Genomic DNA, 19791 nt, shown 5'->3' with positions numbered 1-19791 from the left:
ACTCAGGCTTACACAGAAGAAATGGCAACACGGTAAATATTCTCTATGTTTAAAAAATATGACACATGGCATGCTGGTTCCAAGACTGCTCCTGAGCACTTTGTACCGCATCTAACCTATAACTGCTGTGCAGAGAGATACAGGCTTAGATGCACCACACAGGGAAGATCTCCACGTGAGACACTGGTCAAAGCACAACTAAAACAGATATGCTAGCAACTGACAGTATAAGCAGAGGCCTGGTTAAGCAGCAAAACCTATGTGTGGACTGTTTTAAGAAAGCCCTTAGCCATTAATCTTGTGACTTCATTAGTCAATCTAATTAGATCTTATCCCAAACATTGTTGAAATTCACACTTCTACTTTTGAAAGCCACTCAGATTTGTCTCTAACATTACAGCATTTCATTTTGATCAGAATTAGAACTTATAACAAACCAAACCGTTATGTGATTTGAATAGTTTAGTATAAGAATCTACAATTACAATACTTAAGATCTATTAACCACGTGAAGTTCTTCAGTACAAACCAGCACTAAGCCATTTTAGTGTCCTAATCTCTGCCTTTGCTGATCTTGCTCAGAAGTTCATCTGAGGAACCAGCTCACTTTGCATCAGAACAACTGGCCCTCAGATTTATTTTATTTTTTTAGAATAAGGCAGAGTTTAATACCAAGGGAAATAAAGCTCACTGCAGAGTTTACATTTTTATGAGATGCTTAAAAATGTACTGTGCAACGAACATGTGCTTGCAAAAACACCTGTATAACACCAGGGGCAGTGATTGGCTGAGGTTCCCAGCTGAGTCTACACCTGAAGGCAAAACTGCTTTTTCTGCTCCAAATAATGCAAAATGGCTCGCCATCCCAAACCAGGTGGGAATCAATTGGATACAGTTTCTTCTGCTGCTGTTTTTTTGTGGATCTGTTGCAAATAGATCCACAAAGTCTGTGGAGCAACAGAGAGTGCTCTCCAATAGTGCTCCATGTGATGGGGTGGAGCTGGGGAGCTGTTCCTCTTGGATAGAGCTGAAGTCAGGCTGCGTGGGAGCACCGGCGAAGCCAGTTGAGTGCTCCTGCTGGTGTGCCTGCACAGCCTCAACCTCACTGCCACCCTACCCCAGCACCTCACAGGCAGCAACATTGGTGCCAGAAGTGTGCCTTTGCAGCTCCACCCCACCTGACAGACCACTACTGCTGCTCTTATTCTGTCATAACAAATTATGTATTCTTGTAAACCACTTAGAGGCCTTACTGCAATCAAATGGCATGTCAAATGGCAAAATAGATAAAATAAAGTGTATTTCTTACAAAAAAAATGCAGTAAAAAATTGTAATACTATTCTATGTGTTTTTATTAAAGCTATCTTCTTCACACTGAATTTCCATCACAGTTTAGTTTTCCCTGTGGAACTAAGGCACTGCTCACCACACTGATTTATTAAGCAGCATGGCTAGTGTGAGCTCATCCTGATTCCAGTCATAGCCGTGTTATAAATTAGGTCGCAGCAGAGGAACCAGGTCAAGGGCACATGCTACTGCAGAAGATGATATAAACAATAAAATGCTATATCACTTATAAAAGCTAACTCTGCTTCTTAAAATGTGATATGTTTTGCTTTATTTAAAGACCCTGGCTTCCTACTGTGTTACTGTTTTCTATGTATGCATGCTATTTTTATGCAGGAATACATTTTAATACACGAGTAAAAAATATATAGCAAAACTGCTTACTGAAAACACATTTCGACTGATAGCCAGCCTAATGAGCGTCAATAATGCAGGTGCCCGTGGTTTGGTTTACAATTAGGCCACTATCTGATTAGGCCACAAGATGCTTATTGTAAAATTAGTGTAATTTTAATTCTTTGTAAGCTACTCTTGATAGTAGTTGAAGGACAGGGTAAATAAAATCAAACATGTACACATTTACCCCTTGCAATATAATTCATACATTTAGGTAATCAATACCGCATTCTTTCTCTCTCCCAAAAAAGATACCAGTGACGTGCATGTGCCTGCTTCACCACCCTGTTGACAGTATCCCTAACTGATAAGTGTATAAACTGTACTCTTGAAGCACTCAAAATGAGTCTTAGAAGGTTCCAGTGTATGGACCATGGATTTCTTTTGCACCAAGCGGGTGGTTATACAGATGATAGACAAGACGTGATTAAACACATAAAAACAAGTACCTAGTTCTTATTCTTCCCACATACTTCCTGCACACCGCTTTGTCATTTACCTTCTCTCTCCACTTCTCTCCTGTGTGTCCTGCCTAGACTTTAAGCCTCTTTACCAGAGACAGGCACACTTCTATGCTGTACTGTCCATAGGACATTCAGCAAATGCCAAGTGTTGAATTTTCTGAGGTGCTACCCCCCCAGGCTGTAAAGATTCATTTGTATAATCATGTATTCTTAACCGGGGCCAATGCTTAACCTTTGAACCTGATTTTTATGCCAGAATCCAGCCCAGGAACATTCTAAGTAACAATAAAGGAATGCTTCTGCTCTTGCCTTCCTACCACCATGGCAAAATTTGATGCGATTGTTCTAAACAGAGCTGGATGAGCCATTAGTCAAGACGAGGCTGCTGCTTCAGGTGGCAGAAGCCCCCTAGGTGGCCTGCCCTGTTGCCTCTGTGGCTATCAACACTGAAATGGGCGTGATCTTGCCCCAAATCAGCACCAATGGTGGTGCCATTTTTCTGCCAAAGGCAGAAATGGCAGGGCACATGGCCGCAGCAGGAGCAAGTAAGTGGTAGTGGTGGGGGCGACAGCAGGGCAAAGTGATACTTCCCTCAAACAGTTAAATGAAACACACCACCCCTGGTTCTAAAGCAGGCCAAATGTTCCTTTAAACAGACAGTATGGGGTGGATTGTCTTGCAAATGGCAAGTATTCCTGGAACCCAGTCTGACTAATCTTTGCAGTGAGAGATCCGGTTGTAGGGCTGTGTAATGGCAATGGAAGGAACTCTGAGCAAACTCAAAGGTATTCCCATCACTGCACAGCTTTCATGATCTAAAGGAGCATCATTCAAGTTAGGTATGTTACACATGGAATACTGAGCCCTTGCTATACTTTGAATAACAAGGGTGACGTCCAACCAACACATCCCGTCAGTGCAAGGATTTCTGCTTACGCAATGAGACGTCCCCTGTCTCCCTGTCCTGCCTGCCACTCTGCTCCCTAAATCTACTCTGGAGGGTTGAGGAAACCCCTAGAACAGATTTAGGGAGCAAAGGGGGTGGTGAGGAGAAGTCGTACAATGGGAAATGTTTTGGATATAACCCCAGGATTCCTTTGGAAACTGTTTAGGAAGAGATAAAATATTTAGCTTCTGATAGGCTTGCAAGTATCTGATTTTCAGAGCTCATGCCTGTTAGCTATAACTGAGTAGGTATGAATAACAGGTCTAAACCTGAAAAGTCAACTATTCCAAGTGCATCAGAAGCTAATTGCTAATGGTATCATATATTTGAACCTTTTTCTATGATTCTATGATTGTTGATACTCTATAACGCAGGAGTGTCTTGCCCAGTGGGATGGAGCCACAGCAGCCTCTGAGCAGCAGAGTCACTGCTGTTTGCCAAGAGAAGCGAGGTGGTAGTAAGGTTTGTGCCGACAAACTGGTTGGGCCAAACCAGTGCTCCTGCTGGTGTGTTCACACAGCTCTGACTTCACCACTTCACCTCTACCCTTCCCTCTCCTGGTAAACACCAGCAACTCTGCTGATGGGACACTACTGCTGTGGTTAATAGATGCTCATCCATCTACTGAGCTACTGTTGAGACTATCTGCCTCCTTCTCTTAGCTGCAGAAAGTCTACCTTCTGTGAATTTAACTCTTGGGTCATCCTTACACATTTGGAATTTGCTTAACTTTTCCTAATGTGTTTTGCTACATTTGCTCTTTGTTGTATGGATATCCCAAACTATTTTAACTCAGCCATTGTTTGGTTATTTTGTACAGGGAAATTCTTTCTGGGATGTCCTTAGGCTTAGTGAATTCTTCTGACAGGCATTGGGCACAAGATATGTTAGGTGGCAACACAAAATGAGGACATTCAAATGAAAGCTAAGATAAAAGGAAAATACTTACATGGTATAGACAGGTATGTACATGTTCACATGCACTCTCTCACATACGCACTGGGCATTTACCTAATGATCCATGAGAAGCTGATGTCCCCAGGAATGTGTTTTCTGATTGGCTTAAGTGTCCCTGGGGCTGATGGAGGAAATGCGATGATAAGCTGACCGGTGGAGAAGGAGAGGCAGAGTGAAAGGAGGCAGAACTTCCAAGGGACCCAGGGATATTTACAGGAGCAGAACTTTGCAGCAAACTCCCACCTGGACAAAGAACACACAGAAAGGATGGGAATGTAGAAGCCATGAGTTATGAGTGGAAGCACAGCACAGGAATTTGAACAGCAGGTGTTTGCTTCACTCTCTGCACCAGTAAAGGACGGGGGAGTCCGGTGTTTCCTCCACTTTCCATCCCTCTTTACCTTCAGAAAGAGCATTATGAGAACTGTTCCTCTGGCCGAGGAAGGTACAGTAGCAACGTTCTTGAGTGTTAACTGTGCAAAATAGGACATATGGACAGTGTCAACTGTACTCCAACATACAAGAGGGTCATTTAAGAGTTTAAGGGACTGTCACGAGAGACATTTAGACAGCTTTTTTCATCTGTCTCTCCACAGTGACAATACACTAATTCATATTATGCATGTTTAAACTAAATTGCTTTTGCACTATCTCCATTGTTTATTAGTGCAAGAGGCTGCATTTCTCTAAAACAAAGAAGTGGCCAGCGAAGGTGATAATGGGCATCTCTAAGACTCTTTTCCCAGAACAAGAAAACAGATGTCCATCATATCACATGGATTAAGCAACTACATTTCCAAGGCTATTGTACTAGTTAAAAATATATTTCCCCATCACATTACATATCCTGCCAAAAATATTTCTGTAAATTCAAATCCCTCCAACCCAATATTAGGGATGAAAGTTACTTTCTTAGCATCACTTAAGCAACAGCAAATGGGGCCGTTTCTCAATATTCAAAGTCAAGGGAGAAGCCACAAATTCAATGGGGCAAATTACAACCTTCATTTTTAATACACCTGTAAAAAACTATACCCTTCAGTAAAAAGATGTCTGAGAAGATCAGATCATTAAATTTCAACACCATAATTATTTCTGCTAGATCTACAGGAAAGAGAATGGGGGAAATCACCTCCCAATTTGAACAACAGAGGAGCTCAGAGGAATCAAACTCAGTAGCATGGGATTTGCTAATGTTGTCAGAATAATAAGAATCTCAGGTTTCATTCTTTGAAAACTCAGTTTTTACCCCTCATGTTTATAAAGCTTGAAAATGCACAGCAGCACCTGTTCAGAAACTAGATTCAGAAATTAGAGTGTTTCTAGGATGGCCTGGGGAGGGACTCTTACATGCCATAGAACTCTCCATCCTTCTTCTAACCTAGACAGAGTTACAATAGAAGTAACCAACATGTTATTCTAAGTCAACTCAGGAGGAACGTAATACAAGGTACTGCTCACAAAACTAGAGTCCTCAATCAGTTTACTGATAATCTGAGGAGCAGTCTTTGCAACCATCATTAAAAGGGCAGTTACCTTCACGGTAACCATGTCTACGTTACATGAAAAGCATTATTTGGGCCCTATTTTGACTCCTATCTTGAATTGTGATGTCTGCACCGTAAACAGGACCCACTTCCAAATTGTTTTAGCCAGAATAAGCATAGGCATGATACCAGTGCAGAATTGTCTGATGCTGAATTCTACCTTTGGTTTTTGTGAAAGCAGACTTGATCACTTGGGTACGTGGAAAATCATTCAGATTTGTGCTACTGCTCAAATCTGAACCAATATTGAGGGCAGGATGTGGTGAAATAGAATTGTGTATTGATGGAAGGCCATTGCAGAGCATTCTGCAATGGTCTGCAACATACAACATCTGGCACCATGGAAGACCAGGTTTAAGCTGATGGCTATGCCATTCAGAGACAGAGTTCAGACAGCATGAGCGGAAATAGTGAGTCAGGCACCTACCAATTTGCATGTGGCTTAGTTCACACACACACACACAAACACAAACACCTGTGTAAATGCATTATGGGATTCTTACAATAGGGGACCAAGGTTGTAAGGACTATTTTCACCTGACCAACCAGACACACACACAAAATGGGACGCTGGTTTGAAATGACCACATACAAATGATGAGATACATATGCGGTAGTTTGTCAATGTGTGGCGATAATGTCTTGCCATGGTCCTGTGACAGCAGAACAGTGAAAACAATCCAATTTGTTTCTCATTATTTTAAAATGACTCCCCCCCCATGAAATATTCATGTCATAATTTCATAAACATGTTTAGTGTGTCAAATAAGCCATGTCAATTTCATAAACATAACTGGGACATCTGAAACCAGTGGAATAAATTTCCAATCTGCTAGTCAATGAGAGCCCTTTTGCTCCAAGGTCTCCCATTGGCTGCAAACCAACATATAATGTTAGGACTGGTTTTGAGAGCTTGTTAGGCTGCTTCAGCCAGCTGATGGGGCGAACCCTGCTTGGCAGAAGATCAAAGAAAGCTCTGTTGCTTTCATGTACCTATCATGATGCCACTCGTGTGGGGCACCGAGCTGCTGTCAAATGTCTTCTCCAGGGCAGCCACTCCGAATTCGTTCAGGTCCAGGTCATCCAAGGCAGACTCTGCCAGACAGAGGCACCAATTATATAATACAAAAAGGACCAACAACTTCAAGGGATAGGGAAGCCCAAAGAGCCTACATGCAGAGATGACACTGCTCTGGACAGGAGGATCTATAGGGCCCTGCTCCCCACTGTACAATACTGCCATTAGTCAACAGTTGTCTAAACAAGGCAGCTTTTCATATCACTTTCTATTGTTTTTGAGCCCTAAAAGCTTTCAGCATCAGGTTCTTTCCCACAGATTGACACCAGAAATAAACAGCAATGCAAAACAGATCATCCAGTGACACCTGCTGTACAGCTTGACTTTGGGAAGAAATACATCCAAGGACAGCTTTAATGAAGGTTGCCCATCCCAGTCACCTAGTAACCTGGGTATCCATGATGCATGGTGATTGGAATTTCCCTCTTTTAGGAATTCCACAGTGGAGCAGTGACTTGGGTTGCAATTCAGTGGAGGAGGAGATGGGCAGTAGGAATGAGGTGCAGGTATGGCAGTGGAAAGAAGGGGGTTGAGTGCAGCAGTCAGATGAGGGGCATCGGGGAAAGGGGATGTGTTAGCATACCCTAGGAAGCAGGCTGTAGCCAGCAGTGTCCCAACAATGGATCAGTGATATATAGCATGGGCATTGCCAGTTGGGATGAGATGAAGCAAGCCTCCACAGGTTCTTCCCAAGTGTCATTTCTAGCCAATTTACTGTGTCCAGCAAATATGCCCCATTAATGTTGTCTCTCAAAAAATAGTATGGCTTGTGTTAGATTCCTGATATTCATGTTACTTCAGAAATGTGGACCATAAAATAGATCACAGTTTTCTGTATTGAAATGGTTGCTCCCCAGCCCCTTTTTCTCCAAAGCCTGTATTGTGGTTTGGTGTTTTTCCAAAAGGTTGCTTTTCGAAGCCTTTCACAAAAAAGACTGCAATTCCCCACAGGATGCCTATTAAAATGTGTAACAAGAGCCTGTTTGGGGCTGAAGAAGTTGCCCTTCCTGTCCTCCACCACACTACTGCAAACTCTTCATTTCAAAGCCAGGAATTCTCTTTTGGTTTTTTTAAATCATTCCAGGCAGAAGTGGCTGGGGCGGGGTCACTCTGCTGCCCTTCTGGGAGCAACGTCAGTGTTGCCTTCTGGGATGGGCACGGTAGCAGTGAGGTTGGGGTTGGAAAGGTGAACTGGCTGAGCCAATCTGAGCCCTGATCCTGCCTCCACGCTGCCCCTGCACCTTCCCAGTAAGCAGCAATGGTGCTCCTCCTGGGAGGGTGGTGGCACAGCACTGTTAGAGAACATTAACCATTAGTAATCATAATAAGATATCTGGACAATGAGAGGCCAACATGAAGCAACACTATATATCCTCCGTTTAGAAGTAATTAAAAATTGTAAATAAAGTTGTGCCTGAGGAGAAAATAAAAAGGGAAATGCCTGCTCTGCACAATATGTGCTATTAATCTCCTTGGGAAATCAGGAGATTAAAACACGGTGACATACCACACCTTTGAAGGGAAGCATAAACAAGGTCCTTTTAAATCTTCACCTAAGGCACAGACTGGCTATGGACTTCTGCTTGATGTGTACAGATCAGAGTTTCATCCTTGTAATATTTATGAAAACACTTGCTCAACCACAAATTACACCTGTCACATGAATTAAATAGAGTCCTGAACTGGCCCAATACAGTAGCACTTTGGGCCAAATTTGTGATTTGTAAATTTAGCAAGCATAGAGTAAGATGAACGATAGCAAACAAGACATCAATTTCTCTTCACAAAAAATTCAGAGCAATGATAATCTCCAATTCACCATATTGACACATTATTATATAATTCAGAGCTGAAATTATGATGCATGGAAGACTGTGTATGTCATATTAGCTGCCTCTAAAAGAAAGATGGGATTCTGCAAAAACTCCCCAGGTATCTAGATCTACAACATGCTCCTATTTCCTAGGCTGATTATATTCCCTTTCAGAGCTGCCCCCCATGAGTATAGGCAGTATTACCTATCACAGACTCCACTGTGTCACTGGTTGGGTAGAATGGAAGGGCATTTGCATTCATGCCAGGGACACTGCTTGTGCCTGCTGGACTTGGCGGTGTTGCTGCCAAACTAGAAGTGATACTAGAAGAGATGCTAGATGTCAGTGGGCTGCCAACAGGAAGAATCCCCAATATATCCTGAAAGAGGAAGACATATATTTAAACACTGGATAATTCATTCTCAGCATGCAATTTAAAAACTGTATGAGCAAGTCCCTAGCTCTGGGGCTGCCAACATGGTGCTCATGTACACAACAGAACTCTTGAGGACTTCCCCTGGCACCCACAAAGCCTCCTCTTCCACTTACCCTTCCATCATGAGGTGGAGATAGGGTTGCCAGACTCAATAGAGGACAGGACTTCTGTGCCTTTAATTGCCCCACTCTCTTTTGAGTCTGGAAACCAGCAGACCCTTTGCTTGGAAATTAAACAAAGGGTCTGCTGGTTTCTCTTTAAGGTTTCCAGACTCAAAAGAGAGCAGGGCAATTAAAGGCACAGAAGTCCTGTCCTCTATTGAGTCTGGCAACCCTAGGTGGAGAGGGTGGTAATTTTTGCTGAAGGAGTTCTGAAGGAGGAAGTTGAAAGAATGACACTCTTTCCCACTTTCTCTTCCAGCTCTATCTACTTTTCAAGGCTCAGAGTAGAATCTGAGCTTTGAAAAGCACATAACAGGCTCTCTTCCTCATTTCCCTTGGGAAAGAGAAGTCTCTCTCTCTCTCCATATATAATTTATACCACAGACTTCTATATCAACATACATTCAGGGCAGTTCACAGTAGTTTTAATATACAACGCAATGCCAAAACAAATGTATCCTACTGTTATGAAGGACAACTTTGATTCTTTTAGAACACTTCTCATACATTATCAGCTGCATCATATAATCATAATTGTGTACAATCTTATCAGAACAAGGTTCAATGAGCTGTACTAAACCCTCTCTTTAATTATCTCTGCAGCCCAATTCATATTGAAATTTCTAATTTGGATGCTCATCTATACGCACAGCCTCAGCATTTGTACATACCTGAATATACATTTGTTAGGGACTTTTTTTTTAAAAAAAACTCTTAGAAAAATACCACCATCCACCCATGCTTCATCCAGCATCCACTAGTAGGCTTGGATGAGATGGCATAAACACACAGGAATGGTCTAGGGCAGGGTCCCCAAACTAAGGCCCGCGGGCCGGATGCGGCCCAATCGCCTTCTAAATCTGACCCGCAGGCGGTCCGGGAATCAGCATGCTTTTACATGAGTAGAATGTGTCCTTTTATTTAAAATGCATCTCTGGGTTATTTGTGGGGCATAGGAATTCTTTCATATATATTTTTCAAAATATAGTCCGGCCCCCCACAAGGTCTGAGGGACAGTGGACTGGCCCCCTGCTGAAAAAGTTTGCTGACCCCTGGTCTAGGGCCAATTTGGGGTAACATACCTGTTTTGGTTGTAACAGAGGCTGTTCTTGGGTTCTGTGTTCCAAGGAATGGGATTTAATCTTTGCCTGCTGCAGTAAACATAATAAAAAGAAAGACGAATGGAGGGGGAGTATACCAATGTGAAATTGCTGACTTCAAGCATTTGAGAGGGCTATGGGATTCTAACAAAACTTCCTCTATTTGGCTGCTCCCAGAAAGTTCAGAGCACATTAAATAAGGAAAAAAGTATTAGACAATAAATGGTGGTGGTAGTGGGGATTCCCTGCACACATGGTACTGATAACTTGGATGTAAATCCAATTGAAATAAATGAAATAAACTTTCCAAGTCTTAAACATGCATATGATTGCCCTTTAATCTTCGTACTCCACTGTGATCGTTCTGTACTCATGTGGTGAGATTAACAATGAAAAGAAAGTGCGGAATGTTTTCTTAGTCTATGCCTGGTAAGGAAAAAATGGGTATTTAAGAAAAAGCTGGTAAGAAAAATCTTACTCCATAAATACTTCAGAATAAATGCTAAAGTCCCAGTTATGCTGGTCTGCAACTGTAATAGTTTGTTGTTGCTGTTAAATTCCCAGTGGCTTCTCTGCAAGCATGAGTTTATTTTATATTTTCATGAAAATATTCAGATATGTCCATTTTAAGTATCACTGCAATTATATTCTAAATGCATTTTTTCAGGGATTCAGGAAGGTAGCAGTGTTGGTCTGACACAGTCAAAATAAATAAATAAAATAGTCCAGTAGCACCTGAGAGACCAACAAAGTTTGTTCTGGGTATAAGCTTTTGTGTGCATGTACACTTCTTCAGGGAGAAAAAGAATCCCTAAAAATATACTGTGATAAGTGCAATAACATGGATAGCAAGGATGTTAACTTTCTTTATGCCAAGGAACTCTTACTCGGGTTCTTGCCTGGGAAAAAAGTTCCGAGAAATGTTTCTCTAGACTAGCCCAATAGAAAGTTTCAGGTGGCTGATATTGTGGTATGTAAAAAATATGTAAAGTTTGCTTCAGATCCTTTATTTGGATTACTTGATTATGTATCACAATACCAGGAGCCCTTGTGCCGTGCTTGTCTAGCGCCAATTTCGTAGCTTAGGGAAGTACCAAGATGTTTCATCAACATATTTCAGTGGTTTTGGCAGTTGGCTCCAAAGCAAATATGAAACCCTTAGGTCCCCTTTCCCTGTATTCCCCCCACCTACCTGGCATTTGAAATTCTTTAGGTACTCTGCTCCAACCAAGTCTTCCCGCTCAAATCCTGGTGCCTTCTTGTAGCTGCTGGCTGCAGTTACTGAATCTGTGGGAAAGCCAATGCTTTCCAAACTATGGGGTTTTCCAATGGCACCAGGAGGAGACCCACATATATTAGATGGGCTTCCAAGACTGCTATTTCTACAGAGAATCTAATGGAAGAAGAAAAAACAGCACAGGTCACAACATGAGAGGAACTCGTATAGTGCGCAGTTACAGATTCCTAGGATTGTAACATTCTGTCTTGCACTACTGCAGATGGCTTCGATGGAAAAACCTCCAGATAACTAAGTTGTTAGATTCAGCTAAGTCAACTGGGTACATAAATCACAAGTTTTTGTGCTTTAGTGTCTCAGAAATGCACAACCGTATCTTGATGCCAGAGACAATCTCATATTCTTCTCACTCAGCTGACAAGTTCTTCATGCTCTCAAGTGAGATTTAGAAACCAGCACAGTCAACATAATCCCATAGCAGAATACATATTTCTAGTGCAAAACCTTGTTGCTTCTTCAGAATCCTACAATTCTATGCTTCAAGTTTAAAAGAAAAAAGTATAAAAAATGTGAAGTCAGTCCGTGCTTCAGAAAACAGAGGTGGATGGGAAGTGGTTTATAGTGATCATAGTGCTGAATATTTTCACCCAGTGCAGCTTCTTACTCTTATTCCCATAACCCAAATTCTTTGTATCAGTTTTCCTACATATTTACAGCCCCATATGAACCACGTGTTCCATTCTTCCTTGACCTAAACTGATAAGGCAGCTTAAGGCAGCTTACAAGTACAGAATTTAAAGTATCTAAAAACTTTTTAAAAAAATGTTTGATTGCATCACTCTTATTGGGGGCTTCCCATCCTTCCCTGTCATAAATAACTATGGTTATTGGACCCATCACAGCAATGAGAAAAATGAGAGTTCTTTAGTATTTATGCACAACTGGGACAGAGAACTTCCAAATTATCAGAAGCTACTCAGCTTTGCTTTTTTTTACATATGCAGTCATTCAAGGTTGCTTTGCTAAAGAACCATGGACAAAAGAAAAGGAGTGTATCTTCAGGACAAAATGTTTAATAGCTGAGTGCTTTGTCAGGAATTCTGTACTTAAGAGTTGCTAGGACGTTTTTATGTGCATATTGATAATCATAAGGACTAGAAACTTTTAGGGAATCTAAATTATGTGCCCAACACCATACTCTGACCGTAAGGACATTGGAACAGCCAGCTGGATCAGGTCAATGGTCCATTTGGCACAACATCCTGCTCTCACAGTGGGCAACCAGATGCCTGTGGGAAGCCTGCAAGCAGGGTATGAGCACAACAGTACTCTGCCTATCAGCAATTCCCAGCAACTGGTATTCAGAGGCATACTGCCTCCCAACCATGGAGGTATAACAAGCCATGTTGGCTAGTAGCTACTGATCTGCAAACTGTGGCATACATAGCAACTGTTTCGAAATGTAAAACAGATGAGGCTTGAATTAAGGAAGAGGGGACTGTTGGGAGCCTCTGACAATGACAATTTTCATTCAACCAGCACAGGTTGTGTAATTCTCTCTCCCCAGTTAGAGTGGATACTTACTGTAGTAGAAGTGGGGCTAGTTGGCAGAGTTCCTGGTTTATTCCATACCTGCAGTCAAAGACAAAGACATAACACAGAATATGTGGGATGAGCAATTTATTTAGCTTTAATCAGTCATAGGCATAATTAAAACATCATTCGCTCTGCTTGCAGCCTACATACACAGCTGATCAGGGTGAAGTAACAACAGACAAAGAGTGCTTCAGTATGACAAAAGCAGGTGGACTTGGAAGGAGACATTACAATTTGCTCGCCAAAAGGTGAGAGCGTGAGCAGGATGTCTACTTCTAAACAGTGACTTGATATGATTCACTAGAAATATGCAAGACTCTCCCAAGGGATAACTACAGCTTAATTTTAGCTTAACATGAAAACAGAGGGCAACTTGTTGTTGCTGTTTAGTCATTTAGTCGTGTCCGACTCTTCGTGACCCTATGGACCAGAGCACGCCAGGCACTTCTGTCTTCCACTGCCTCCCGCAGTTTGGTCAGAGGGCAACTACACCAGGTTAAATTCTTCAAACATATCATAGCACACAAGCTCCAAGGCTGCATTACCAAACATTTAGTTAGGAGCAGCTGCCACTATTCACAAGGTAAGCAATTCAGATGAGACCTATATAATAGAGCTCAGCACCCACAAAAAGAGATTGCACTTTCCCTTTTATGCTTGGAGCACTTTATTCAAGAGGAGAAAAGCAAAACCATGCAAACATTTTAATGATTTGAATAGGTGTTCTAGAAGCAGTCATTTTCAGATGAAGAAAGAGCACTTCCCAAATGGGACAAATTCTAAGCAGGGAACATTACAACAGTATTAAATTTCACAGAAAAGCCTTGGGCTGCTCCATATGGCAGTTCGAAAATGACTTCCAAGTAAATTTAAAGCAGCTCAGCTTGTCTAATCCAGTTTGAAAGTGGCAGTTGTGATTTAAACCCATGCCACTATGTTCCTTCAAAATCTCAGCTCACAGATGGAAACCTGTTTTGCATCCCAATGCTCTGCCAACCCCCACAAATTCAAAGTAAATTTTATGGAAAAAATATAGGCACCATTTCCTTAATGAAACATATTTTGAGACCAAGGGGGCAGCTTCTTCCTCTAGAAGGCATTCATATTTAGAGAAGTCTGCAGTAAAAACCTACAAAGTGAAGAACTTTCAAAATTTCTACGTACATTGCTAAGGTCTGGGGCTTGTGGACTAGAAGGGCTGACGGGAACAGAATCGCCTGCTGCCGAGGGCATATACATTACAGGGCCTGTTTGTGTAGGACTGGAAACAGAGGATGTTGATTGTAACTCTTCATTAAGTGGAGGTTCTGTAAGAAATGCAAAACAAAAACATGACACAATATATGCAGAAAAATGAAAATGAATCGTATGGCTCTCCTAAGTGCAGAGGTTCCATAGATCCATATCTATTTGCAGCAATCCTCATACCAGCACAGAAGTAACAGAAAGTTTTCATAAGAAAAAGCTGATAAATGTTTGGTTTGTTGCTTTGAGTGTCTTAGCTTTTCCTAAAGTTATAAATTACTCTTAAAGCATTGACAGATGTAACTATTCATTCAAAAGACGTGCTGAATCAGGTGAATCAGGGTTTCCATCTCTAATGATGACTAAGAATACCTTGACGGTGATGATTGACACTCCAATTCTAAGCATATTTACTAGGTAAGCAAGCTTACAATTTCAATGATGTTTTCTTCCGTATGCTTGCTTAGAATCATAGCCTAAGGAATGTAAGACTATAACAACAACCCTCTTGGATCAGACCAACTGTCTATACGGTACAGCATTCTATTTCCAACTATGTCCAACCATATGCTTCTGGAAAGCCCAGGTGTGAGGCATGGCGGTAGCCAGGGGGCTGGGGGGAGGGGGAGCTGTCCCACCCAAATTAGGTAAAAAAAATTTAAAAAAATTGTGTTGCAGATAACTTGGTTCTGCCCCCCCCCCCCGGCAAAATAAAGTCTGAAATAAATCCTGGCTACGCCCATGATGTGATGCCTGTTGTTATCCCTCCATTTTGTAATGGAGACAGAAAGACCTTAAGACCTTAGAATTGAGTGTGAAACACTCATTTTATTTCAGAATGCTAGTATTGATTTTTTTTATGTATGGAAAGATCCCACGTTCCCAATAGAGCAATCTAGACAATTCATATGGCAGAATAGGTTATGTATGGAGAAACAAGAGCTATAACAGTTGTTCTGAATCTGCGTGGCAAGCCCACCCTGAAATGTCTGGGGCACCTGGAAGGGAAAGAATATGAAGTAGATCCAGTCTTCAGCTCAGCAGACAAGATCTGGGTGGGTTGAATGGAGAGGACCTTCACCAAATCGGACTGGATTTGTGGAAATGGCTTCGCCTTCATTCTCCAGTGATTTGCAGGGGGTGGGCACTTCAAAAACCATTTCAGCTTTCTTCTTACATACTGTACTTCAGGTTAGGGCAAGACCCTGTTTATTTTACTTTTAATGCCAGTGTTGAGCTACAACAGGGGTGGTGAATCTGTGCCTCACTAGATGTGGTTGAATAACAACTCCCATCATTCACAACCACTGACCAGGCTGGGAGTTGCAGTCCAACAGCACCTGGGGAGTCACAGATCCCCCCATCCATACTCACCAGTGACTTGCTGAAAAGAAAAATCTTCTCTCCAAAAATTCTTGCCCATCATTTCTAAGAATCCACCAAGTAATCTGTGCCACATTAATCTGGCTTCTTAAAAAGAAATCTCAAAGCAGAAAACTCCTTAATGAAAGGATCAGGTCAAATACTACAGCAGATGAGTTCTTTCCTTTGCTCCGCAGAAAGAAATTGTGTGTTCACAGCCTCAGGCAGGCAAATTACAAACCTGCAGCCCAAAATGTCCACAGCAAAACTTAAAACTGTACAATACCCTGAGTGGCCACTGGGTGTCACTTAATTTTGAGGAAATGCAATTAGAGCACGCACCATCTGGTGCCTAAAGAGTCTTTTCCAAAGTAAAAGATACAACACACAAAATAAAATCCACTGGAATATTTATTTTTGAATTCTTTCCCATGACTTGCTGAGGGGAGGGGGGTAATTTGTTTTGAATTTTGCTTGATCCAGCAAATGAAGTCCCACTTTGAACCCAGGATGACACTTCTCCTGCAGCTTACACTTTATTGCTAGATAAAGATAAGGCCACCTACGTTCTACATGTGCAAAGGCACAGAAGGGTCCTCGGGGGCAGCTGCCAGACTGTTGCATGTCATTACATTTTGTTGATTTGTAGATCTGGTAAAAAAAAAATACAAAATGTGATGCAAGTGAGCACAGTTATCTATAATGATAAAAAAAATAGAAGGGAGAACTCTGCCAAGAAATGCAACCGAGTTTGATGTGCCTCAGGTATGCTTTACATATAACTCTGATCTCAAATTATATCTGACATTCACAGAATTACTTTTAGCATTATTACAATTGATAATACACATTAATACAGTTGATTAGAACTTCATCACAATATTTTGCACATCTACTCAAAAGTTTGGCTGGACTTACTCCCATATAAGTGTGTATAGGACTGCAGCTTTAATCACTTTTGCAACTTACTGAATGATGGTCCTGTGCATACACTGGCTCTATCTAAGGATCCAGAATCAGATCACATGAAAACATTTGAGCAAAAGAAGTGTATAGTATCCATTCAAGAGAAGTGTTTCTATGTGATATGCATCCATGGGAATCACTCCCAAAGCCCCTACCACCCAATGCTGCCGGAACAGCAGTCTTTGGGGAAAGAGGAAAGGAACCATAGTTGAACTGCTTCAACTATGTTTAACTAGAGTTTGAAAGGATTCTGCTGACAGACAGGGCAGCCATGTCCCAACAGTAACATCAAATGTTGTTAGGAAAAAAACGTGGTCTTCTTATGATAAGGGTTGTGTACACCAAGACTAATTCTGCTGTCCTTGTATGCACAGGAGGAAGGTGTCAGTTTCCAAACTCATCACACCTTCTGTTCCAACTTTGAAAGCCGTCATGACATTTACAGTAGTTCCCCATCATTGTTCTGAATACCTTATAAAACAGTAAAAACCTCTTTTTTTGCATTTTGGGCGAATTATGTCTCAAATTCAGAAAAACAAGACAAGGAATCAGCCTAACCCTTCAGGGTACTACCTAGAGCTCATGCACATCCCTCAGCCTCTTGTCTGTGTCTTCTAGGCTTCCGCATGTGCCATAGTCCATATTTTCTCACTCTCCTACATCCAAACATCAAGCCCCATTTGGCCCCTCACCTTGGTTCCTGCAGCCCCTGCCAGCTGTACTCTCAATGTCCAAGGAAACATTCTTCCCAGCATGTCTAGATGGCAATAGGAGCACTTATGGGTGAAGAATCCAAGATCTCAAGCAATTTCAGCTCCTCAGGACCCCTTGGATTCTTTCTCTTCCAGTGTTCTTATTTTTTTATCAGAAGTGTTTTTTATTAGAAGTGTTACTGTTTAACAGCACATATAAACCCTGGAGCCCCTCCATTTATCTAGCCAGGCAGCCAACAGGAAGGGTTGCTCACTGTACCTCTGGATGAAATTGTTGTTCTGTGCGGGTGTGACAGTACTGGCATGCATCTCCATTGTCACACTTACTGGGATCTCCCCACTCATCTCCATGTTTCACACTGGGGCATGGGGATGACCTGCATAAAGAAGGAGGCAATGGTATAGGATAAGTAACCCAATTCCAACTCGGTACCATCAAATAAACTTATCTCATTGTCCCAAACAGGGATGCCCAGTCTACTGCTTCCAGATATCCCTGCCACTTACTTCTGCATATTGAGTACCTTAGCTACCTGCAATATAGCTTTTCCCAAGGCAGTGAAAGGTTTTACTTCATTATGCAGAGTCACATTATCTCAGGTCACATTGAATTAGGACAGAAGCTGGTGGGTTTCAAGAGGACAATTTTCTTCGTCCCCCACAGAAGAGGAAAGCACACAACAGCAGGAGACAAGGTAACAAACTGACCAACGCTTGAAATATAGTTTGAAGATGAAGTGTGGGAGTTTAATGGAAACCTGTGATCTCAGAGAGATACCTTTTCACGTGGCCTTTCTATTTGAAGTATTAAGTCTCAACCTGTAACACAATTTTCACAAGGACGGACTTTAAAACTAGAGATTCCCACTCTGAAAACTGTGCTAGCACTATGTTGCTATAAAGCAAATTCTAGGGGTTGCACAGAGATTAAAAGATACAGAGTCTAATAGACATGATACATAAGGTAAAAGGGAGGAAGAGAACAGCAGTAGAATTCCAGCACCAATTTTTGAAGTTATATCATCTTAACAATTATTAAGTACTACCTTTAAGTACTACTGCTATTAATATTAATAACAACAACAGTAACTTGCTCCAAAGTGGTGAATGGCATATTAATACAACATAAAATGAAGTATGATAAAAGGCGATAAATCAAACAAAACAATATAAGACAGGAAAATCACAACAGAGAAAAATAAAAGGGCAAAACTTTCTAAGTAGAATATTAAAAAGTGCTCTCATCACCCATTATATTATATTATATTATATTATATTATATTATATTATATTATATTATATTATATTATAGGCTTATAACCCACATTTTTAGTATCTAGATGCTTGAACAGACAGTGAGAAATGGCAAAATAGCTTACCCCAGCTACAAAAATTAAGGGTGTTCTCACCACCACCCATTCTGAACACTCAGAAGTTGCATAAAAACAAGTAACCAGTGTTAAGAAACTGCCCCAAAACATTTTCTTAAATATAAAAATTAGGATCACTTTCAGTATTAACAGTTGTCAGAAGTATACATACAACCCAGCAGCCCTTATTCCTCTCAAAAACAATATTTGAACCAATCCTTAAGAGCTTAACTTCGAAGGGAATGTATTGCTCTCAATTGGACTAATGCAGGGGTGGGGAACCTTTTCCAGTCTTTTCCAGCTGCATTTCCTCCTGGGCAACTTTCTGAGGTTTCCATGCTAGTTGTGTAGGCAGAAGCAAAAAATGGCTAGTTCAATGGATATGACTTACCTTGTGCAGTAGGCTATATTACAGCTATGCAAAAGGATGGCTACACACCTACATGCATTTCTCAATCTATGCAAGCAGGAGGCATTATCACAGCCCTAGGACACATTCCAGCAGGCAAAAGCACTCAAGGAAGGTGCAAAGCAGGGCCATTGAGGGGTGCCCTGGGTAACAGGGAGAGTCCTGAGGGTTGGGACAGAGAGGCCTGGAGGGTCACATTTGGTGCTTGGGCCTGCAGTTCTCCCCCCTGGACTTGACAACTGCAACCTAGAACACACAGTAGTATTTGATTGGGACCCACCTATAACAAACAGAACCATTTGTTTTACAATCTGTGTCTTAACAAAGGAAGCAATCACATAAATGGATTCAACAGGTTTAAAGAAAACTCGAAACTACTGGTCCCTCCCAAAACACCAGATCTTAAGGCACTGTACCTGTATTTGTGTTTCCTGGGGCTCCTTCTTCTATCTTTGCTATTATGGTAGTAAGGGCAGGCATAACCCTGGCGACAGAGACGTGGGGGCTTCTTACATTGTTCTGTTTTGTAGTTTCCCAAAACATATGTTGTGTCTGTGAAGACAGGTGTGGCTGGTTAATTTGCGGTCACAAGCATATTGCTTCCTACATGAAGAACCTTGTGATAGGAGGAGCGGGCAGTCCAAGA

At 41.6% G+C, this 19791-nt stretch overlaps 1 protein-coding gene across 4 annotated transcripts in view; it reads right to left on the bottom strand.

Moving 5' to 3' along the window:
- Window positions 1-19791, bottom strand: part of UNK (unk zinc finger) — a 41819-nt gene that overhangs the window by 3201 nt on the left and 18827 nt on the right. For 2 of the 4 annotated variants that reach the window (XM_035104503.3, XM_088661568.1), the window contains 10 exons: window positions 19562-19697; window positions 17626-17743; window positions 16254-16338; window positions 14245-14387; window positions 13069-13116; window positions 11440-11640; window positions 10230-10298; window positions 8755-8929; window positions 6652-6753; window positions 4166-4354 (listed from right to left, as the gene is read on the bottom strand). In XM_035104503.3, coding sequence (XP_034960394.1) covers window positions 4166-4354; window positions 6652-6753; window positions 8755-8929; window positions 10230-10298; window positions 11440-11640; window positions 13069-13116; window positions 14245-14387; window positions 16254-16338; window positions 17626-17743; window positions 19562-19697 — 1266 coding nt within the window. The remainder of the gene's footprint in view (window positions 1-4165; window positions 4355-6651; window positions 6754-8754; window positions 8930-10229; window positions 10299-11439; window positions 11641-13068; window positions 13117-14244; window positions 14388-16253; window positions 16339-17625; window positions 17744-19561; window positions 19698-19791) is intronic. The other 2 variants (XM_035104504.3, XM_088661569.1) reach the window with 1 other exon arrangement.

The sequence above is a fragment of the Zootoca vivipara genome, chromosome 2 (genome assembly GCF_965207765.1).
Source record: "Zootoca vivipara chromosome 2, rZooViv2.hap1.1, whole genome shotgun sequence".
Taxonomy (NCBI): Eukaryota; Metazoa; Chordata; class Lepidosauria; order Squamata; family Lacertidae; genus Zootoca; species Zootoca vivipara.
Note: the sequence above shows the minus strand (reverse complement) of the source record. Positions and strands in the feature narration are given on the sequence as shown.